Here is a 24,802-nt window from a genome sequence, read left to right on the forward strand (position 1 = left end):
CCTCGGGGTTTCTTTTCTTCCAGCTGCTCTGATTGGTTGCGGGACAGCCTGTCTCCAGAAATTGCTCTAATCCTCTTAGATAAAACAGAGCCCTCATCCAATCCCCTGTTCCTATCCCTCCCCCATCTCGCTCTCTTTCTCTCTCTCCCTCTCTCTCCATGGGGAAGAGGAGTTTTTAATCCAAGTGGATTACGTTGCAAATTGGGTAACAGTGGAGGCAAGCGGCCGCAAAATCTGCTGCAGACTGCCGGCTTTATGTCTTCCTAAATATGTGCAAGGTGGAGAAATTAACCCACTGAGTGGTCCTGGTTCCATGAGGACCAACCTGGAAGAACCTGGAGCAGGTGCAGAGGAAACTACACCCTATCACATTTTCCTGAAGGACTACTTTTCATCTTTAACTTCAAGAGTTTCTTCTTCTTGCTGCATCAAAACGAAATCTCAGTCGGTTTGTTCTGGGCGACATCAAAATCTCCTGGAAGTTTCTTAAAAGAGGATGAGAAGGTAAAACTTGAAGAGGCGAGAAGATGCCAGCAGCAGGACGGGTTTATCCAGACATGACGGAGAGCGTTCAGGGACCAAAGCCCTCTACCGGGATCACCGTCTTCCTCTACTCCCTTTAGCCGGCATGAGGAAGCCGTTCGCAACAAACTCTTCATGATTCTCTTGAACTTACGGAGCTGATCCAAGTTTGTGAAGCTAACATCTGATATTTCAGAGTCCGAGCTGCGAGGATCTTGATATCAGTAGTAGGAAGCAGGATGGAGGGCAGGACGCCAGGAATGAGGAGGTTCTTGAGGATTCTGGGATTTTTCTGCCTGTGGGCAACAGCTCAGGCTCAGATGAAGATCCCACCGGAGACGTAAGTGTCCTTCGATTCTTCTACTGGATCTGAGCTCCCTTTATCTCCACCTGAAATGTGTGAAAATAATAATCACATGTACAATCACACAGATGGATGTTGTAAACTGCTTCAACTCCTTAACATACAGATTGTACCCTGAAGTGCTTTGAGGTTGAAAAGGTTATCTTTCAAAGCAGCTTTCCACCAAATCAAAACGTTCCCGATGGCTTGTACATAATTTTAAACACATATTTGGTCATTTGGAAACATTTGGATCTCCAGAAAGAGTTTATAATGTGGATTTGAAAAATGTTTGGCTCATAGAAATAGAATAGGAGTAGAACGGACATCAAACCGTTTTCAATGGTCATTTAACAAGTACAAAATAAAATGGCGATTGTTATTAGTTTTTATGGTGACCTCACACATCGGTGAAGCTGTAAAATGTCGCAGCGGAGAGCGGACGCAGCTGACGGAGCAGGGAGTGAGGTGAAGGAACTGTTCGATCCAGCACTGCTGCTGCTCATTTTCTGGAACCAGTATCATTCAATAATGGCGGATGTAGTGTGCTAGCTAACTTGTCAGATGTTTGCTACCTAATATGGTAATTTCACTGCTTTAATGCTACACTTCATTATCAGGCGATAGCATGTGCATTCCTATGGTGTAGCAAAAGTGTGTGGAAGCATTCAGTTGTTAAGTTTTACTCATGTAGCCTGGCACTCTATAATATCAGCTCAATTCTTCAGAAACTCTGCATAAGTTGGTTCATATACGGAAGTGCCCCGTTAAAAAGGTTGCAATGGCAAAGGTACACATAAAAATGGCCGCCGTTCAGACCACCCTAACACGGCAGGGCAGTTTAAGGAATGCTATCAAGGATATTTAATTTCATCTTTATCTTCATGGTATATTTAAAATCTGAAGGATGATGACTTTAATATTCATATTTGTATCTAGTCCTAGCTGAAATTAAGATATATATTGGTCTTCTAAAGCGAAAATATCTGCTCTATAAATCACTGGACCCAAAAGAGATACATTTCTTCTATATCTTTTGGTTTCATAATGTTATTTCTTCATGCAGCAGACAATCCTTTGTCATTGTCTTTACTTTCGTGCAGGGGAAAGTTTGGCAATGAAATACCAGCAGACAGGGAGGATACACTGAGGATAGACAGCCATTTGCAACACATCCCTGGTACACAACACACTCAGGTATAATGAGAAAGCATCTGAAGACACACTGAATGGATATATAAGTCCTGATCATAACAGAAACACATCATTAAATAGGAATTTCCCATCACATTCTCTCCTTTTGATTAATTTATAAATCAAACAAATAAATCAACAATCAATATGTTGTGTCGTAAAATGATTACATCCAAGTTGCAGAAATCAAGTGTGTTACTAATATTAGTTACCAGATTTGTATTACAGAAAGAAATAGAACTATATAGTTCTATTTCTTTCTGTCAGATGGTACAATCGCTCAATGGTCAGGAACCAGTCCTCTTCAAGTTTTAGAGTGTTGCTCCTTATCCGGATCAGTGGTGCAGAGCTGACCGACTGCTCAACTTTCCCTCCTGCTACATTGGAGTTGTTATGCACGTCAGAGCACAAATCCACAAAAGTGTTCAGAACACCATTAAGACAGGGATGGAAACTGGACCATCACTATTCCCCACGGACCGAGTTGGTGACGCAGTCATTTGTTGTTCGTCAGGTTTACCGCAGTCACTCCTGTGGTTCTTGCTGGGTCTTCTACTTCTCGTCCTCGTTGGGTTACAGGTCGGTTCCCTCTCTCTGTGGCATCTTCCTGCGCACGATCACCAGGGTGGCAGTGTTCATTTTGGCGGCTATTTTAGATTTAGTCTTAAGACGAAAATGGTTATTAGTTTTAGTGACATTTTAGCCATTGTTTTCCTTCGTAGTTTTAGTCTTGTTTTAGTCGACCAAAAATCCTTACATTTTAGTCAACTTTTGTTTTATTACTTTTGATTTATGTTGTTCTATCGGAGCATAGTGTCAGTTTCAGTGAATATGATCAAACAAATGTTGCAGACTGTGACTTTAGTTAAATGTAGGCTAATCCCTTACTTTGCTAATAGTATTATCATTAAAATATAATTAGATATCAAGTATAGATTTTGAAGATTCAAATTATGTGATTACACAATACAACTAGCCTGTTATATATGCCTACCTGGTCTTAACGCGAAAAATCATACACAAATATTTTCTGTGTAATCTACGAAATAACACATTTTTTGTGTTGTTCCGATTCCGATACCAGTATCGGAAATGCCTCCGATACTGCCGAAAATGCTGGTATCGGTATCGGTGAGTACTGGAGTCCAGGCACCGATCCGATACCACGTAATTTATTTTTCCGTTAGCTTTGACACAGTTCTTCTTTGCCGCTCTTAAAACAATTGCGCTGTGCTGCCGGCGGCATCTGCGTTTTTTTCGAGGGGCGAAGAAGAATTGATCACCTGATGTTAAAATAATTACCCGTTGGTATAGAACTGGAGGAAGGAGATCGGAGTCAGCTCAAGGTCCAAACAGGGCTTTAATCTTGATCAAGAGGAGAATTCACAGAGCAACATGCTGGTCTGTTACTAAGTGTAGACTCGTCATACTGTGAGACAAACATGATATTTATCCATCTTCTTGTGGGTGTGTTTTCACTCAGTTCACAGGGATGGAAGTCGTAAACTCAAATGTTTAACTAAACCTTGCATGGGTCACAAACCCTACCTGGGTCATAAACCACAACTATGTCGCAAGGCACACTTGGGTTGCAAAACACACACAAATGGCCACAGGCCACAGGTCACAGGTCACAGGTCACAGGACACATTTACCAAACCTTCTCATGTGTAAGTCTTCAGTTCAGATATCTCTCATCAAGAAGTACAAAATTTCCATATCACCTGACACCTGTTAAAAGGAGCTAATGTTAGCGCATCATGTCAGTGGTTTGGCAGTACTTCACAGTGGATGTTCCCACCAGTAAGACGGCGACATGCAACACAGGGCTCTCAAGTCTCACGCATTTTAACCTGTTTACACGTTACATCTAGTATTTCTCACACAGACAAATTACCGGGATAATTTAAAAAAAACTTCTTATTTTTACGAAAATAAATGTGTTTCTGAAAACATTTTATGCAAGAAATAAACTATGCAGTTTCTGAATCTGTCTTTATTTTAGATCGACGGTCAGTTTGAAAGATTTGCGAGAGCGACGCGAAGGCATTGCATGGCTTCTTACATAGACAATGAATGGGACGCATGGAAATAACACTGCTTGTGAACACATAGCTTCAGCCAAAATCTCACGCTGAACTAAGTTAAAAACTTCAGACCCCTGTGCAACATATGCAAAGACTTGTGTTGCAAATTTGCACTACTGTTTCATACTGTTCTTTTTTTAAATAAATTTAAAACTAAATGGCTTCCATTTGCTGTATTCATTCATGTTTTACAAAGGGTTTAACCTGAGCCAGGCCTTACCACAATGATAATCATATCACAGTCATGCAGGCGTAGTATGATTTTTTTTTTTTTTTCTTTTCACACACTGGTATTGGTACTCGGTATCGGCCGATACCCATAGTATTTTTACAGACAGACTAGATGCACAACTGAGGGAAAATATCATGCATTTTGAATGTCCAATAGCACACCACTAACATTTTAGTCCTGTCTCATCTCGTCAATGAAAACGAAAATACATTTCGTCATAGTTTCTATTATCAAAAATCTATTTTTAGCTTGTCAATATCTTGTCTTCGTCATGGAAAAAAGGTTGTTGATGATTATTTGCCGTCATATTTTTTTATTAACAAAATTAACACTGCAGGGTTGGAATACCTGATGAGATCCTGACCGATCAGTGGACCAACTTCACTTCCAGGTTGATGCAGCTCTTCCAGAAGCAACTAGGCATCTCAGCGATCAAGACTACGCCATACCACCCACAGACAGATTCAACACGACCTTGAAGGGGATCCTGCAGGACTGGGACCATTGGCTACCATTCCTGCTCTTCGCCTACCGTGAAGTTCCCCTGGCATCAACAGGTTTCTCCCCTTTGAACTTCTGTATGGCTGGGAGGTAAAGGGACCCTTGGATCTGCTCCTGAAACACTGGGAGACACCGTCAACGATGCAAAATGACAGAAGTATGGTGCAGTTTGTGCTGGAAATGAGGGATCAGCTGGCAAGGTACCAGGAGGAGGCGAGTTTCACGCGAGAGTATGAAAACGTTTTGCTAAATTTTAATAAATGCTTGTATTATCAGGTCAACACATTTTTATAAATGCTTGTATTATCAGGTTAACAAGTGTGGACCTGATAATACAAGCATTTATAAAAATTCAGCGAACCGTTTTCATACTCTCGCGTGAAACTCGCGTCACGGCATCGGCTGGGTAAACACGGAAGTAGCGTCTACGCTGCGGTAGCGTTAGTTAGCGTTAGTAGCCAAGGGTAGAAGCTATCAGGCAAGTGTTCTTTAAAATAAACTCCTGGTGTACTTACAAACTTTCAAATGCCTCGTTTTGTGAGTACAGACCTTGTGTGTACTACTGCAGAAGTTTGGTAACATTCCATGCATTATTAGTGGGGTAATTTACGAGATAATCAAGATGTACCATCGTGCTAGTACTAAGCCATTCGGCTGATAGCCCTATCTTGACCAATGCTGACCATCGCTAAAAATGCTTCCGAGGGGGTATTTGGCTGGATGTCTTGGTGGAAATGACCTAGGGTGCATTTAATTCCGAACCATCACTTTAACCTGCGGCAGGCCCAGAGAAGCCAAAATACCTGGTAAGACCAACAGGCTCAGCTCCGTGAGTTCCAGGATTGCCAAACAGTTTTGCTGCTTCTCCCTTCATCAAACAGCGAGCTCTGGGCAAAATGGCAAGGGCCATACCGTATCACTCACAAAAGAGGCCTGGTCACCTACGAGATCCCTCACCCGGAGAAGAAAAAGCCTACTATGTAAACCTCCTGAAAGAGTGGAAGGACCGGCTGGTTCAGGCTCCAACCGAGGTTCTGCTGGCAAGGAAAGTCGACAGTGAAGGGACAGATACTAAACTAAAGACCCTGACTAGGCCAGCTGTTCCAGTGTTGGCACATCTTGAACCTGACCAAGCTGCACAGCTCCTCCAGGTCTTCAAGGAGGCTCCCTCCTTATTTGCTGCCATCCCAGGGAAGACAACGTTCATGGAGCATGTCATTCGCCTCAACATCCCCAGCAGCTGGTGGGAAAACTGCAGCAGGAGCAGTCGAGCTGTCCAACACCAAGAGGTGCAGTCCGTTGGTCATATTCTTTAAGAAGGATGGCTCACTCCGTATATGCATTGATTTCATGAAGCTCAGTGCCATCTTGGAGTTTGATGCCTACCTCATGCCAAGAATTGAGGATTTACTGGAGAAGATCGGAACTGCCAAATACATCACCACCTTTGATCTGGGATACTGGCAGGTGCCACTGAGGATTCAAGCCAACCCTACACGGCATTCCGAACCCCAGCTCAACCCCAACCAGAGATTGATCAACAAAGTACTCCAAGGGTGTGACATCTACAGCGCTGCATATATTGATGACGTGGTGATCTTCAGCCACGCCTGGGCAGAGCATGTTTAACATCTGTCTTTGGTTCTGGGAAAGATCCAGAAGGCTTGGTTGACACTCACCCCTCCAAGTGTGAGTGGGCACGACAAGAGACACGCTACCTTAGTTACCAGTTGGGACGAGGATAGATACTTCCGCAGGTGGATAAGGTGGAAGTGATCCAGAACTGCTCTCGACCCTGCACCAAGAAGAAGGTATGCTCCTTCCTCGGATGGATTGCCTTAGTTTGCAACCATTGCACGCCCACTCATAGCTTTGATATGCAAGGACCAAAGGAACCCAGTAACCTGGTCAGATGACAGTGAAACAACCTTCAGTACCCTGAAAATCAATCATTCCGTCATCAATAGTTTAAGTTCACCATCAGACACCGATCAGGCAAGACCAATGTGGTGGTCGATTACCTCTCTAGCACATCGGGAAGGGGGATGATGTGACGGATGCAGCTCCGTCACTTACTGGACACACACACCCACTCAGCTCTCCGAACCATTTACGTCAGAGTTAAAGACATCCCATTAATATGCATTCCCTTAACCGTGTAGTAGCATGATCAAGGGTGCACACCCTCACACATGCAACACTGTCTTTAACAAAATTATGTTCCCGTACAACTAAACTTCACTCTCAATCATGTTTCCAGGAAAGCCTACTTTTTTCCCCAGACCGAATGGTTGTTTGAAACACATTCACGAACAAAACAAATCACGCTACCAACGACATAGTTAGGTTTGTGTTCAAATAATAACATAACAACCTAACATGACAAAGTGTAAATAAACAACAAACCTCCCTTAGCTTACTTTCTTACACATTTCTTAACACGCTACAAAACAAGCATGAATGTTGACTTGTAGTTTTACACAGGACCCAAACAGTGGTCTCCAAGGTGAAAGTCCTGTGTTTGTTTGACCCATCAACTACCACTCCCATTGACCCTTGTCTGCTACAAAATTACATTTCCAGTTGAACTTTTTCCAGTCAAAACTGTCTCAGTTTAATCAACTAAGAAAGAATAAACAAAAAAATGCAACACGATTACATAATTAATTTAGGCAACATAGCTACTTTATTAGATTTTGTGAGAAAAACATAATAGTTTGGCCTTAAATTAATATGAAATTTAAACAAAAATGCAACAAAAGAAGGCCGACATGGTCCCCATGTAGAGCAGTGTCCTGGTGAAAGCCCTGTATTTTTGGAGCTCCTCCAACCTCCTCCCTACTTGGTATTCTACCGATTTGTTTGAGACGTCAAGAGCACACTTGATGTTTGTTTTTCCCTTGAAAAATAATTCACAATGAAGTTTAGTAGTGTGTTTTTTGGGAGACATGGCTTCTCAATGCCACTCAATAAAACCCAAAAGGTGACTCCAACTATTTGCTCCTCTGCAGTCTAGCCTGTTAACAGTCTCATTACTGGGAATGTACAGCTCCCAGTGTGAACGTGCCAATCTGTGTGCATGTAGAGTTTATAAACACAGTCCTGATTGGGCTTGCTCCAGATAAATTTGTCTTCAGACAACAAACTCCCAGGGTGCACTCTGTTTTCATGACAATCCTGCGGGAATACTTTTGTGTTAGCTGATGGCAATTTTCCCTCAGGACACAGAAATGTGCTCTCCTCTGTTTCTGTTCACAACTCAGATTCAGCAGAGAGATTATTCCAGGAGCTGCAGCTGCAACCACTTAAAATAAACTCGGCAGACTTCAGCATTAACCAGCACAACTACATGTTTAGACATGGGATGATATGAAAATGTCCTGATAATTATCATAATATGCACACAACTGTACAAGAACTGTAATCCCTTTACATTTTCATAAAGAAACAAATATGTATTATTGCATCACAGACACGTCTGTTTTAGGAAACCCTTTTTTAGTAAAAACAACAACGATTGGGCAATCTTAAATCATAATGTCTCTGCATAAATAAAAGATAAATATACAATACATTGTTTTGGGATTTGATTATGTTTCCTGTATTTTTAAAATCAGCTTTGTTTTTATTCTCTACCATGACAGGGAACTAGACATCTTTTTAAAGTCACTTGTGACATAAATTAGGATTATCCTGATAATGAAAATTACCCACAATCAACTTGAGTGTTTTTATCCCGATCCCTGATTAAAATATTATATTGTCCCATCATTTACATGTATAGCCCCAACTGTAACTTAACCTTATTCCAACTTAAACCCTCCACCATCCGTCTGACATCGTTGTCAGAACAGGACAAAACGTTCTCACAGTCCATATCATAACTCTCACAAACAAGCGAACATGAAAATAAATATGTTGCACCAAAACAGCTGTGTCAAACCCGTCACAATAAACACAAAAGAAAACAGACGAGGTGAACCTTTTCTTACAAATAATGGGGAAAACAAAAATGCATGATAGACACATTTTAATAAAAAATACTTGGCTAATCAACATGTCTTGGGTAAATAAAGCGAGAATGTCAAGCAAATTATAAACTCTCTTATTTCAAATCAATTTCAGTAACTGTTCTGTTTTAAACTTTAAGTAGGCCTGAAAACCTGTTGATTTAACAAAGACATTTGACTGCTAATTTGTGGCCCCTGTGATATGATGTGATGTATTTATGCCTATGCTTTTGTGCTTCTTTTTTTAATAGATGATTCACTGAATGAAAAGTGCACTACAAATAAAATGTCAATTATTATTATTATTATTATTATTATTATTATTATTATTATTATTATTATTATTATTATTATTAATAATAATATTATTATCATTATTTATTGTTATTACTAAACTGCGCTTCCCAGAATCCTCAGTCAGACAATCATTGGGTTTTTCCTGTTGTAGTCTCTCTTAGTAACATCCTCATTAGCATGAAGCTGCCAGGCAGTGTTAGCGTGAAGCAGGACTCTCACTCGCTCCTCCATCATCACCTGTGTGCTAACCAGCCAGCAGCCATGCCCAGCCAGCCCACTCATCTTATACCCTGACCCAAACTCACCACCCGACCCATCGAGCAACCACTGCAGACCTGGACACAGATGCCATGTCACCTGCACACAAACCAGAGACACAGAGATGTGACTTGTGTTTGTGTGAAAATGACTCTTTTAGTTTTTCTTGTGGTGGAATTTAAGCTCAGTGCATCGGTGCATCCTGTCTGAGCAACTCAATCGGTTAACATAGACATGAATTGATCTAAGGCCGATATGTCTAACTGCTCAAAAAAAGTCTGATGTTGATTTACGGTTAAGTGTTGACATCCCTAATACTCATTAATTTAGGTATGGAGAGATGGCGGCCTGAGCACTAGGGGTTTGCTCAAGGGCACCTTGGTAATGGCCAGGTGGTGAAGCAGCAGCTCAGTTCAGTTTTAAATGAGGTATTTGTGATTTTCCGTTGTATGAATGAGTCATTTTTGCAGCAGGATTTTATCTATCGACACTGAACCATTTTGGTTTCTCTTGATATATTGTTGGATGTGAAATCCCTATTTCAGATGTTTTTCTTGTCAACTGGAGCTGAAATTGAATGTGTTTTGTACAATGTTTAACCATTTATATTGGAGGAAGAAAAATCAGAAATCTCAAAATGTTTTTATTTTTTGTCTTTCTCTGTCACCTCTGACGCGCACAGCTGCAGTTTATTAAGGCTGCTGTTTGTCGTAAAGTTTTACGTCCTCCCTGTCGGTTGTAACTTGTGAAATGAGATGACGGCTGAGTTCTGTGTGTCTTTGTGCTCAGGTTACAGTCAACAGATTTGGCTTCAATCTGTCAGACAGATCAGCCTCAGCACCGAGGAGCAGCTGATTAGATTTTGGAGGTGATCTTGGTCGAGGCTTAATTTATTTGGGGCATTTGAAAATTGGTTCAATTTGGTGACAGATGGAAATCCTGCAGGTACATGAGCTGCATGATTTATATCTAAAGTCCAGAACTGTAACCCATACAAGTTTGTGTAAAATTAATGCAGATGATTAAATCCAATTCCTAACCATTCTGGCGGACTATCATGGGACCTTGTTTTCTAAAAAATATGTATCTCAGTCAACAGCAAACGACAAATAATTAATTTGATCCTGTTTGACTGGCATGAATAACACATGATGTTTGTCAATTTAAAAGATAATTTTACCTGTCAAAAAAGTTTTTATAAAACTGTTGAAGTATAGGTCTGTGAAAATACGTAATTATACAGACTTTACACCCAACCGAGGTAACATGGTAACTCTGAAGCTACGATGTCTGTGTGTTGGGTACCAGGATGTAACGTTACTATAACAACAGGTCTCTCTGTGTGTTGGGTACCAGGATGTAACGTTACTATAACAACAGGTCTCTCTGTGTGTTGGGTACCAGGATGTAATGTTACTATAACAACAGGTCTCTGTGTGTGTTGAGTACCTGTAACTTTACTATAACAGGTCTCTCTGTGTGTTGGGTACCAGGATGTAACTTTAATATAACAGGTCTCTCTGTGTGTTGGGTACCAGGATGTAATGTTACTATAACAACAGGTCTCTGTGTGTGTTGAGTACCTGTAACTTTACTATAACAGGTCTCTCTGTGTGTTGGGTACAAGGATGTAACTTTAATATAACAGGTCTCTCTGTGTGTTGGGTACCAGGATGTAACGTTACCATAACAACAGGTCTCTCTGTGTGTTGGGTACCAGGATGTAACGTTACTATGACAACAGGGTTCTGTGTGTGTTGGGTACCAGGATGTAACATTACTATAACAACAGGTCTCTCTGTGTGTTGGGTACCAGGATGTAACGTTACTATAACAACATGTCTCTCTGTGTGTTGGGTACCAGGATTTAACTTTACTATAACAACATGTCTCTCTGTGTGTTGGGTACCAGGATGTAACGTTACTATAACAACAGGTCTCTCTGTGTGTTGGGTACCAGGATGTAACGTTACTATAACAACAGGTCTCTCTGTGTGTTGGGTACCAGGATGTAACATTACTATAACAACAGGTCTCTCTGTGTGTTGGGTACCAGGATGTAACGTTACTATAACAACAGGTCTCTCTGTGTGTTGGGTACCAGGATGTAATGTTACTATAACAACAGGTCTCTCTGTGTGTTGGGTACCAGGAGTTAACGTTACTATAACAACATGTCTCTCTGTGTGTTGGGTACCAGGATGTAACGTTACTATAACAACAGGTCTCTCTGTGTGTTGAGTACCAGGATGTAATGTTACTATAAAAACAGTTCTCTCTGTGTGTTGGGTACCAGGATGTAACTTTGGTCTCTCTGTGTGTTGGGTACCAGGATGTTACGTTACTATAACAACAGGTCTCTCTGTGTGTTGGGTACCAGGATGTAACGTTACTATAACAACAGGTCTCTCTGTGTGTTGGGTACCAGGTGTGGCACCTCCGGGGTTACGAGAAGGCTCTATGTGACCAATTTCAGGGAAAAGAGGGCTGTCCACACCAAATTCACAATCAATGTTCTTTATTAAAGAATGGCAGGGATGCTGTCGATGCCGCGGAGTGCGGGGCTGGCTTGAGGGGGCTGAGGCTGAGGCGGCGTCGTTGGGCGAGAGCGGGGTTCGGTACACGGGGACGGGCAGTCATACGGTCCGGGGCTCAGCGGGAGAGGCGGCGGTCAGGCAGGCGGGAGTCGAAGCAGAGGCGGGTAGTCAGACGGTCCGGGGGTCGATCAGGGCGCGGGGTTCTCCTACAGAAGCGGGTCGTACACAGGGCTTTTAGTTTTTTCTCTCTCTCTCTCTCTCTCAATCGTCTCCTTACTCTCCACACGAACGTGTTCTCCGCCGTCTCCTTTTATCCCCTCCGGTCGTCTTGCGCTGATTTCCTCCCAGCCGTGTTCCTCCACGCCGGTGATTCCGATGGGCAATCGGAACTCCATATATGGCCCGCCGTCCGTTCCCTGCGCGGTGCCTTGGAGGGATAGAGTGCGGTGGCAACAGCGCCGTGGCTGTCACATGCCACGGCGGTACATACACGTTATTTATTATGCTCCCCGGTTCCCTCCTCCTTACCTCTGTCCCGCGGGCGCCACATACCCCCACCTCAGCTCCGACCATGTGGGAGGGGCGATCCAGCCGCTCAGGGCGTCCCGCCGGGACAGGGCATCCGCATTTCCATGGGCTGAGCCGGACCTGTGGGTGACCTTGAACGAGTACGGCTGGAGAGCCGAGGAACCATCAGGTTACTCGGGCATTGGTGTCCTTGTGTCGGGCCATCTGGAGGACAGACGGGACAAAAGGGCGGGGCACTAGCAGCTGCTCGACCTGCTCCCCGTCCTTCATTATCACACGGTACAAGAGTTTTCTCTTTATGGCAAAAAATGGGTGTGAGAGTGGCCTTACCCCTTGCACTGGGTGGCCATCCACCACGGCGACCTGGGTTAGGGTTAGGGTTAGGGTTAGGAGCCCGGGGGGAACAGGTCGAGGAGGTTCTCCTCCTCGTCGGCGGGGGAGAGGGGGCGTCGCCCCGGAGGCGCGGCTCGGATCTCCTCCTCTGCTCGCTCCCCGGGGCCGACCTCATTTAGTCCACATAGAGGGTTATCACGGGGCACTCTTCTGGGGAGGGGCGGCTTCCTGGCCCCGTCTCGTTTTGCCAGGGAGCGCCAGAGGGGGTGAAACAGGGCCGCGTCTCGGCCAATGAGTACCTCTACTGGCAGGTCCGGGACGAGGCCCACTGCGCCCTGTAATGTGCCCTGCGTCGTCTGCACCTCGACGTGGGCGGTGGGGTAGCGGCGGGTCTCGCCGTGAATGCAGGTCACGGCCACCATGTCTGGAAGCGGCGGGCCGGGGGCGAATTCGGGGCGGACTAGCGTCACTGCGCTCCCGGAGTCTAGGAGGGCCGAGGCGTCACGTCCGTTGACGCGGATGGGGGTCACGGGATTGGGTCCGTCTGCTTGGCCCCAGCAGGCGGAGAGGAGTCCACAGGTTTTCCGGGGGTTCGGATCGGAGGAAGCCGAGGGCATCGAGACATCCTGGCGAAGGGGACACCCCCAGGATAGGTGTCCCAGGCCACCGCAGGTGAAACACCTCCTCAGGTCAGCCGCTGGCGCTGGGCGCTCCATGGGGGGGTGGGGAAGAGGTTTTACCGGCTTGGAGCTCCGCGGACGTCCTGGGGCCTCCACCTTTGTCGGACGGCTGGCTCGTAGTACCGCTTGTGCCGCGAGGTGTCCCTCAACGAGCGCCACAAGCTGTTCTGCGCTCTGGGGGTTGCTCTGGCATGCGAGCCGCTTCGCCTCGTAGGGCAGGGCACGGAGGTATCGGTCCATGATCGCCCTCTCCACCGGACCTGGGACAGCGGGCTCGCTGGTCAGCCACCGGTTCATGAGTCTGGTCAGCTCGTACATTTGCATACGCGGGGACTCGGCGGGGTTGAATGTCCACTCATGTACCCACTGGGCCCTTGAGATGAGGGTGTGTCCTAGCCGCTTCAGGATCTCCGCTTTCAGCTCTTCATACGGGACGGTGCGTACCTCGCAGAGGTCCCTATAGGCAGTCTGTGCCGCTCCGGAGAGGAAGGGCGCGATCAGGTCCGTCCACTGGTCGCCGGGCCAACCCTCCCTGGTGGCCGTCCTTTCGAACGTTAGGAGGAAAGTCTCCACCTCGTCTTCTTCCCTCTGCTTCACCAGAAACCTTGCGGGGTCTATTCGGCTCCCCTGGTCCCGTTCGAGGAGCCTTCGAGTCAGCGCGCCGGTCTGCTCCAGCTGCGCCCGCTGTAGCTCCAGCAGCTGTGCACAGAGACCGGCGTAATCAGGATCGGGATTCATTGTGCTTTCCCCTGATATTGGTCAGATCTACAATGCCCGCATTCTCCACCAGTGTGGCGCCTCCGGGGTTACGAGAAGGCGCTACGTGACCAATTTCAGGGAAAAGAGGGCTGTCCACACCAAATTCACAATCAATGTTCTTTATTAAAGACTGTGGCAGGGATGCTGTCGATGCCGCGGAGTGCGGGGCTGGCTTGAGGGGGCTGAGGCTGAGGCGGGGTCGTTGGGCGAGAGCGGGGTTCGGTACATGGGGACGGGCAGTCATACGGTCCGGGGCTCGGTGGGAGAGGCGGCGGTCAGGCAGGCGGGGGTCGAAGCAGAGGCGGGTAGTCAGACGGTCCGGGGGTCGATCAGGGCGCGGGGTTCTCCTACAGAAGCGGGTCATACACAGGGCTTTTAGTTTTCTCTCTCTCTCTCTCTCAATCATCTCCTTACTCTCCACACGAACGTGTTCTCCGCCGTCTCCTTTTATCCCCTCCGGTCGTCTTGCGCTGATTTCCTCCCAGCCGTGTTCCTCCACGCCGATGATTCCGATGGGCAATCGGAACTCCATATATGGCCCGCCGTCCGTTCCCTGCGCGGTGCCTTGGATGGATAGAGTGCGGTGGCAACAGCGCTGTGGCTGTCACATGCCACGGCGGTACATACACGTTATTTATTATGCTCCCCGGTTCCCTCCTCCTTACCTCTGTCCCGCGGGCGCCACACAGGATGTAACATTAGTATAACAACAGGCCTCTCTGTGTGTTTAGTCAGGGCTCTCAAGTCTCACTCATGGGCGTGAGACACATGCATTTCTTCCTGTTCACAAGCTCACACGCCACATCTAGAGCCCTAGTTTCGTGGCGCAGCGCATGTGGCGCAGGGCGGCGGAGCCGGCGTAATGCAAGTTTCAACCAGCCGCAGCCTTGCGCACGGTCAGTTTGGCAGTTTGGTGGATCGCCTGCGCCAAGATGGGTGTGGCGGCGCAGCAGAGGGAGGCGTCACAGATTCAGCTTGGTGCAACCGTGGCAAAAAGCCTCGCCGAAACTGCGCCGAAAGCTCGCCAGCTCCAACCTGGTCTACTCTTGGCGTAAGGCGAATTACAGCTGGCGGAGTGGCAGTTTGGCTGACCGGCGCGCAGTGCGCACACATCACCAAGACCTCACAGGCAGGTTTCCACAGTTCCAGGCACATTTAAATGCAATAAATTATCACAACAAACACTATTTAATGCAACTAATTTAATCAAAACGTGAATTTATATCTATATAGATTATCCCGTCACATCTGACGTCAGATCAAAGGCGGATGGCACGCGTAACGGAAACTCAGCCTGACTGAATTAACACAGCTGAAACTTGGACCTCTCGGACCAAAACATCTCCCTCTCTCTCTCCTGTTTCTCATATCTATCCACTGCTAATAAAATGAATGGGAAGCGTGGAAATAACGCTGCCTGACACGTACCTTCAGCCAAAATCTCACGCTGAACTATGTTTAAAACTTGAGAGCCCTACCAGGATGTAAGGTTACTAACACTAACAACAGGTCTCACTTGTTCTTCCACTTCTCGGCTGATAAAATCACAACATTAGTGATGGAATGTAGCTAAGTTAGTTAGCTAGCTAGACAAGCTATCTACAACGTTGGTGACGTACACGTGTGAGACAAGAGTTTGTAACGTGGGGTTGGCGAGAAGCTTAGCCACGAATGCTAATAGCTCAGCTCCAGCACGAAATAAAGTTGTGAGGCCGGAGACGAAGTGGAGGGATTTCCGCACTGTACATTTATTCACAGATACAGACCATACGGGGGAAAAAAAACATCAAGTGTTATAGACAACACATGCCATGACTTGAACTTCAGTAACCGGAGCTCTGTCTGCATCTGTGTTTGTTGTGCTGTTGTGAGTTTGTGCTCTGCAGACACCTGCAGCTCTCTGCTTTGACCCAGATGAAGAACAGATTATCTAAATCTCTTTCATCACCGTCATATTTAACTGCCTTTTTGTGCCGCAATTCACTGCTGCTGTTGCTGCGGAGCATCACCATGGCAACACTCTTTGTGTATATTTGTGAGGCGGCATCCTCCGTCTGTCTTGTACCACAGACAATCTCTGGTTTCTGCACATATGTTGGTGTGGTCTCTCTACTAATGTGGTACTATCGTAGCGCTCTGGGTGACCACAGACACAGGATACAAGATTTCTCCATCTGTTATGATTCAGCACCATCAGGACGACAGCAGGAGAATCTCAAAGCTGATAGGCTTTCCCGACACAGCGTCATGCAAATGTCTCACTCCAGTAGAAAAAAATTCAACTCGTGTGAATGATGCAGATTTCACGTTTTCGCCTCATTTGTGTCAAACAATAAGTTTAAATAGACAGTTTTGGACGGTTAAGATAGGATAGTTACATTTAGACAGTGCAATTTAAATCATAGGGGAAAGGCAGGCTTAAACAGATGTGTTTTGACTGTGGATTTGAATAGTGGGAGTGTTGTGATATTTCTGAGGTTGGGTGGTAATGAGTTCCAGAGCCGGGGGGCAGACAGCTGAATGCTCTGCTCCCCATGGTGTTGAGACGGGCAGAGGGGACAGTCTGGTGGATAGAGGAGGATCTGAGGGTGCAAAAGGGAGTGGCAACATGGAGGAGGTCAGACGGATATGGAGGGCGAGGTTGTTGATGGCATTAAATGTTAACAGGAGGATTTTGTAATCAATACGAAATTTAACCGGTAGCCATTGGAGCTGCTGCAGGACGGGAGTGATGTGGTGGATGGAGGGGGTTCTGGTGATGATGCGGGCAGCTGAATTCTGAACCAGGTGAAGTTTATGGAGGGATTTGCGAGTGAGACTTATGAAACATAAGCAAGCATAATGTTCTAAGCCCTTTTATACTTTCACACTATATTCAAATGGGTTGCATCTCAAATGAATCTTCAGATTCCCAGCCTTCAGTTTATGTGGCATCTAATGTTGACCTGCTATCCCCCATTTAAGACCCCCTAAAAAAAAGAGAAAAGTGGATCTCTGAGTTAGCTCTGGTTAGCTGGTCTGGATGTATGTCTGCATCCTGGCTGGGTTAGTTGGAAGTTGGAGGTGGGTAGTGCATCATTGTGGAAAAGGTTTTACCAGAAGATGTCATATAAAATTATATTTATATACATTTGATTCACTCTTCTCATCGTGTTGCTGTTGACCACCATTACAGATAATACCGATGTTGTGTTCTTGTAACCTCTAGGTTTTATCCTTCATGTTGTATCTAACGGTTGACTCCTCCACTGTGTTTCAGGGTGCAGCAGTGGGCATCGGTGCTTTCCGTTGAGCTTCGAGACCTTACCACCAAATACTCCGGCTCTCTATTGCTGCAGAAGGTAAATAAAGACATGTTCAATGGTTCTCTTTGTCTTACACCCGTGTGTGAGCGTGTGTCTATATATACATACACTATATTGACAAAAGTATTTGCTCACCTGCCTTGGCTCGCATATGAGCTTGTAACATCCCATCCCAAGTGGCATCCCATTCTTAATCCATTGGGTTTAATATGGCGTCGGTCCACCCTTTGCAGCTATAACAGCTTCAACTCTTCTGGAAGGCTTTCCACTCCATGATCTGTGTTTTTGTCATGTTCTGTTTCCCTGGTTTTGATTTACTGTTTTATTTTGTAATTTTGTCCTCAGTGTGATTTCCTGTCTCGTACTTCCTGGTCCTTGTTGTTTCCGCTGTCTTGACTCCCCCACCCTCTCGTGTTGATTACCATGCCTGCCCTGATGTGTTTCACCTGTTCCTCGTCAGCTCCCTGCCTCCCTGTGTATATAGTCTGTGTGTTTCCCCTGTCTCATTGTTGGTTCATTGTCGATGTCGATGTCGCTGTCTTCCCCTGCATGCTGCACCACGTCTTGTCTTTGGATATTTTTGTACCTCGTCCTGCCTCCCGTGTCCCTTCGTGTTTTGGTTCCTTTTTTGTAAGTGTTTCTTGAATGGTCGTTTTTGCCTTTGTGGTTTCTTTGTTTGATACTTTGTTTTAGTCTTAGTTTTGGTTTTGTGTTTAGTTAATGATTTAAATAAATCCTTTTTGACTGCATTTGGGTCCTCACCTCCTTTTTCGAGTCCACGTCTTGTCCGAATTCTGACAACCACAAGGTTTAGGAGTGTGCTTATGGGACTTTTTGACCATTCTTCCAGAAGTGTATTTGTGAGGTCACACACTGATGTTAGAGGGAAGGCCTGTCTCTCAGTCTCCACTCTAATTCATCCCAAAGTGTTCTATCGGGTTGAGGTCAGGACTCTGTGCAGGCCAGTCAAGTTCATCCACACCAAACTCTCTCCTCCATGTCTTTATGGACCTTGCTTTGTGCACTGGTGTACAGTCATGTTGGAACAGGAAGGGGCCGTCCCCAAACTGTTCCACAACGTTGGGATCATGGAATTGTCCAACATCTCTTGGTACGCTGAAGCATTCAGAGTTCCTTTCACTGGAACTGAGGGGCCAAGCCCAGCTCCTGAAAAACACCCCCACACCATAATTATGATGTTGGACAATTCCATGACAACTTTGTGCGAACAGTCACAATGACTATGTCCTCTTCTTATGGCCATAACCACAAAATATAACATGTGATCTCTAAAGATAAATCCCCCCCCCCCCCCCCCCCCCCCCTTTTAACTGGCTACTACTGACTCACTGCCAAACTTGCAGGGAATTGAACCTGTAAAATAGCAAGAATAACTGTATAGAAAGAGCCAACCGATTTACTCATGTAGGTCGTTTAGAGGCATATCCTAACCAGTAAAATGTATTGTTTCGTGTGGATTCTTCTTTAAATTCTAAGCAGGATGACGGTTTGGTTTGGATTAGGGTGATCGGATGATCAAATGATATGAAGTCATTTACTACTTGAGCGATACAACTAAAATAAACTTATGAACATCAAACTGGTCCAAAAGGCCACCAGACTGGTTGTAACAGAGAGCGACAGGAGGAGTGTCTGTCTGTGTGTGTCAGTGTATTTATGTGTTTACCAGGGAGTGTGCATAAACACACACACACACACACACACACACACACACACACACACACACACACACACACACACACACACACACAGGGATCATGGTAATGCCCAGATTGAGGACCAAGCCCTCTTTACCAGCATCAGGCTTTGTGGCCTGTTCTGATTTTAGACATTTATCTGTCAGATTTTGATTTGTTGCAGACAGTTGGTCTGCTTTCAGAAACACACAACCACAAACCATCAGCAACACGTCTGGAAAGAAAGTATAATAAATAACTTTCTGGTTTGATGTTATTTTAATATATATTACTGTTGAAAGGTTTGTAATCTGCTGCCCCAAAAACGTGTGTGCAAATTGTGTCCAGTCGAAGGTCTGAAAGGACTACTCTTTATGGTCGCCAGAGATCTGGCGCCTGCAAAACCATTGTTTTTCTGTGGTACAACACATGTGCCGTGCGCTCCTCTCTTCTCTGCATGGCAAAAAAAGTTTAAATATTCTCAGTGGAGTCGCACCGCTCTTCAATGTCACACTTCACTCGAGCAAGAGGCAGGCTTTACTGCTTCACTACGTCCTTCCTGTTTTGATGCTGGTAGACGAGGTAGGAAAAAAAGGTAAAAGCAAGCAAAACTTTCTGAGGATGCAGCTAACTATCACACGCCATGTATTTCAGACAGAGCAATGTATTGTCATTACAATGCGAAAAAAATAATGCAGCTTGAACGGTCAGCTATGACGCGCTACCTTGTATTTATCAGTGACAGCTTATCAATACACTGATTACATGAGTGTATTACTTCTACCTGCCTTCTGTCCACAAAGACCAGGTTTATCAGCCTGAAACCTGCATCAGTTAAACTCTCACTTGAAGTTCCAGGTTTTCCTGTGTGATGCAGATTAGAGATACCTGCTGAGGTAACACTAAAAGTTTGGCTCTGCATGTAGTCATGTCAGTAATTGGGTTGCTTGGACTAATTGGTATTAGCGAACTACTTAATGGAGTGATTCAGAGTGTAAATAACCGAACTGGGCTGTCCATCCTCACTCTCTGCTGGCTGATCCACCTCGAGCTTCTTGAGCCAGAGAAAATTACCTGATTAACTTGGAGAGCCTCGCTGTAAAAATAACAACAACAACAAAAGAAACAAGAACCAATCCCACACATCTCCACATCACAGCAGTAACGTGAGAGAGTCTCTCAATACTGTGAGTTATCTGATGAAAACAAACCAATCCACCAACACTGTTTGAAAACATCCTGAAATAAAGCTGATCTTACCTCAATCAGAACCGTGAGGGAAAATCTGTACGTCATACTGTGATATTTCCCCGTTAATAGTCTGCAGTTCACGAATACTGGTTTCATTCTAAGATGTCAGACATACTCATAAATGTCACAGAGTGTGGTGACTAAATATGTTGGTGAGGAGTTTCAGCTGCTTGAGTGTTAGTGCTAATGCTAGTAAAGATGTTGAGCCAACCAAGACAGTTATCACAGTAAATGTGACTGCCTCTGCTGCTCTGAGGACAGCTTCATGAGCAACGCCCCTTGGTGACATTGTAGATCTGCATCACTCAACTGACCAAAGGTTGCAATTTGATGAGTCACCTCCTTAGTTAGACAAATTAAATCTGGATTTTGGGGGGGATATATAACTCAGCTTCTCCTCCTGGGATCCACAACTTATGAGTTCTGATACCTTCGAATCTATCCGTTTAAATTCTGTGGTTGTCTCTTCTCAGAAACTGAAGGATGTTGAGTCCATCATTAGGATCGTGGAGTTGAATGGAAACGACCTGGTGAAGGATTACTCGGATGAAATCGAGCGAATGTTGGGAAGCAAGATGAAGTCAGTGAAGGTGAGGACAAATATGATTTCTAATTTTCTACTCCCTCATACTGTATATGTAAAAATGAGAAACACCTCTAATCTAGTCCAGTACGACACCTCCTTTAAATTTGACTACAGTCATAAACATACGGCTGGTGTCTAGACTTGAGACCAGTAAAAGCGACTTACACCAGAGGGTTCTGCTCCGCTGTGGGCAGGCTGCTGGACTGGGCAGGTGGAGTTGAGGACCGGATTCAGGCAAACTGGAGTTCGGCCAGGGCATCAGCGAGGTTGGCTGACTGGTGAATCCACATGATAGGATAGCCACGGAGACAGGATCTCGCTGGAACATGGCGTCGGACCCCACTGGAAGATAACCACGAAGATGAGACCCCCCTTGAACATAGCCACAGAGACAGGATCTCGCTGGAACATGGCGACGGACCCCACTGGAAGATTACCACGAAGATGAGACTCCCCTTGAACATAGCCACAGAGACAGGTCCCACTGGATCATGGCTACCGAGATGGGACTAGCAGTGGATTGTCACAAGATAATTCAGTGGGGTTTATAAGAATATTATTTTTATTGTGAAATACAGACTTGCAAAATATGAAACAATCTGAGGGGATTTTAGGGTTTTAACTGTCTAATGTATCCTGTGATGACCATGATGATGATGAATTAGACATTACTTACCATGACAAGGTTATTAAAAGGCAGATTATCCTCCACACGGTAAACATTGTTTTTATTCTCTGCTGCACTCAAAGGCGTTTCTGTTTCTTGTCTCAGAGGTTAGCGGAGTCTGCAGAGGACGCCGACCTGTACCACGAATACAACTCTTCACTGCAGGTTGGTGCTCTTGTATCATCCTTGTAATGACTAACCAGCTGATTTTAAAGGGCAGTTCAAGCTATTCATGTCATTGTTGTCCTTCTCTTTATATATTTTACTACACACTGAAAGCTGCAGAAAACTGAAACACTGCCAAGGTTAGATAATCCATCAAGCGTTTAACTGGCCTAAACTGTGATTTGCCAGTCTAAGCTGAATGCTAATGTTAGCATGCTAACTGTGTGTAGCTCTGAGGCAACAGCAGGATGAAGCTTTTAAGCTACAGCTGACACCTGAAATTAGATCACAACTTCACTGATCCTGTAAAGAAACTGGGTTGACACTGCAATCATCCAGTCTATATATATTTGTTTGTTTTGTAACTAGAATTTTATATAGACATTTTTTTTTTTTCTTCATTTATTTTTAGGCAAGGCAAGGCAAGGCAACTTTATTTGTATAGCACATTTCATACACAAGGCAGACTCAAAGTGCTTCACATGATAAAACAAAGTGAGAAGAAAAAAAAATAGAAGAATTAAAAGAAAATAATAAAAATTAAAAATGCATTACAGAAAGAAAAGAGAATAAAAACATATTTGCAATAATTAAAAACAGTTTTAGTGTTTCTTATTAAGGTCAACTCTAATCACAGTACATAAACAGGAGTATAGATGAAACAATAAAATCAAGTCACTTCAACAAATACAAATATCACACTCCTATTACATTTAATGTGATAGGAACAATATAACAGATTACACCAGAATCATAAATAATATGATTAAGTAATTAAACTCAGTATTGTGTCCTGATGAATATAAAGTAGTATTCTTAAGTGTTATTCAGGTGAAATCATATAATACAGTAGAACTGAGAGGAGTATGCTTTATTCTTTATTCTTTTTTAAAATTCCAATAAAAGTTCCTTTTTGTTAAAGTATCAGCTGAGCCGCAGTTAATTCTGCTGTCAATCCAGTAAATCTCATGCAGTCATTTGTATTCTTTCAATCTACTATGTTTTATTAAATCCCAGCTGAGACTTGTAAAGACTTGTTGTAAGGTCTTAAGGATATTTAAGGTGGTTTGTATCGACACTGGTTGGTTTAGGAGCCATTATCTTATTCTGAAAGGAACCTCTCCATGTCCCACTTCCTGTCTCCCATCAGTTTGATTACTACAACTCCATGATGATCAACACTGTGGACGAGGATGGGAACAGTGTGGAGCTGGGTGGAGAGTTTCCCCTGGAGGAGAACGAACACTTCAACAAGCTGCTGGTGAACACGCTCCAGAGTGACATCCAGGTTCCCACCAACGTCTACAACAAAGGTCAAAGGTCATCCTTTAGATCTGTATGAGAAAGTTCCTGTCAGGTTCAGCTCTTCAGATGTTTCCGTCCTCTCTGTGTGCAGATCCCAACATCCTCAATGCTATCTACAACTCTGAGGCGTTAAATGACGTCTTCATTAGTAACTTCCAGAAGGATCCGACGCTCACCTGGCAGTTCTTCGGCAGCTCCACTGGCTTCTTCAGGATCTACCCCGGTCAGTTGAGGATTTATCTCCAAGAGAGAAGTGTTCTGGAAAAATGTATGAGTCGAAGCAAGGAGACCTCTGGAGATAGTAGATGTCTTATTCAGAAATATTAATTTGATGCCCGATGATCATTGTGAGAATCAAGGTTTTTAGCAGTACCAACCCCAATTCTGCCTCCTGTCCCTCCACAACATAAACAACATAAAAGCCTCAGTGATCTTGAGGAAGCCACCACGTCTGTATTATGTCAAGGTTAAAGGGAAGAACTTTGTGTTCGGCCCTGAGAGACATGCTAGGGTCTTGTTTGTGACCTTGCCTCACCTGGAGAAGCAGACACATAATAACTCAGATTAAATGTGAACCGGTATTAATCTTACATTGATTAATTAATTAATCAAGTCTAGAAAAGTGGAAAGGAACACCTGAAATGTTTATAGAGGTTCATAGCAGTGGATCACAAAGGACCTGGCATACTTACATACGTACAACTATATTCCAGAGGTAGAAATAAACATTTGAGTGTGCAAAAAATACAAGTTAGCTAAACAATACAACTTTACGAATGTTACGAAATTTAAATCTGGGAATACTGTGGTGAGGCTCATATATGGCTCAGTTGTGCGGCTGAACTATAGGTAAATGGATGAAACTGCATTTATAAAGCACCTTTCTAGCTAACTAGCTACTCAAGGCGGTTCACACTACATTCGGTCACTTTTAGCCGTTCACACACACACATTCATACACTGATGGCAGAGGAGCCGCCTGCACATCAGGATCTAACTCATTCATACACATTCACACGCGGATGGTGCAGCATCAGGGACAATGGAGAACGACTCGCTCTACCTCTGAGCCACAGCCGGCCTCTGAGCCACAGCCGGCCTCTGGGCTAGGTCTTTTGGTGTGCACTACAAACCTGCACTATGTACTGTATCTCTACTGTAGCCTCGTCACTTTTTAGGTGACCAAACCACTTCCATTTCCACTCTCGTCCTCCTCACTGGTTCCCGAAGTTCCCTTCTTTTTCAAATCAAATCAAATCAAACTTTATTTATATGGCACTTTTCATACTTTACAGTAGCACAAAGTGCCTCACAGAAAATAAAAGCGAACAAAACAAAAACGAAACAAGATATGAACAACAAAGAATTTGGGAAATTTCCCAAATTTCCAGTTTCTTGCTGTGGTTTCTAGAACTTTCTTTTCACCAACTCTTCCTTACTGCCGTTAACTCAAACATTGCCTTGCGGTGGGAAATGGGTGTGGACTTTGACATGCAAGCCAAAAACTGACTGGCTGTGCATTTTTGACTGCTTATAGGTGGTTAG

General features: G+C 44.5%; 1 protein-coding gene across 6 annotated transcripts in view; it reads left to right on the forward strand.

Annotated features, from left to right (window-relative positions):
• The first annotated feature begins 201 nt into the window (after nt 1-201).
• LOC311019147 (voltage-dependent calcium channel subunit alpha-2/delta-4-like) overlaps nt 202-24,802 on the forward strand; it is a 155,540-nt gene continuing 130,939 nt past the window's right edge. For 5 of the 6 annotated variants that reach the window (XM_084018390.1, XM_084018386.1, XM_084018388.1 and 2 more), the window contains exons 1-6: nt 202-862; nt 17,541-17,622; nt 21,008-21,124; nt 21,893-21,952; nt 23,103-23,265; nt 23,349-23,480. In XM_084018390.1, coding sequence (XP_083874516.1) covers nt 762-862; nt 17,541-17,622; nt 21,008-21,124; nt 21,893-21,952; nt 23,103-23,265; nt 23,349-23,480 — 655 coding nt within the window. In that variant the 5' untranslated portion in view covers nt 202-761. Of the gene's footprint in view, nt 863-4,769; nt 4,936-17,540; nt 17,623-21,007; nt 21,125-21,892; nt 21,953-23,102; nt 23,266-23,348; nt 23,481-24,802 lie in introns of all 6 variants that reach the window. The other variant, XM_084018391.1, reaches the window with a different exon arrangement.

Source organism: Eutrigla gurnardus, assembly GCF_963514095.1.
Source record: "Eutrigla gurnardus genome assembly, chromosome: 9".
Lineage (NCBI taxonomy): Eukaryota > Metazoa > Chordata > Actinopteri > Perciformes > Triglidae > Eutrigla > Eutrigla gurnardus.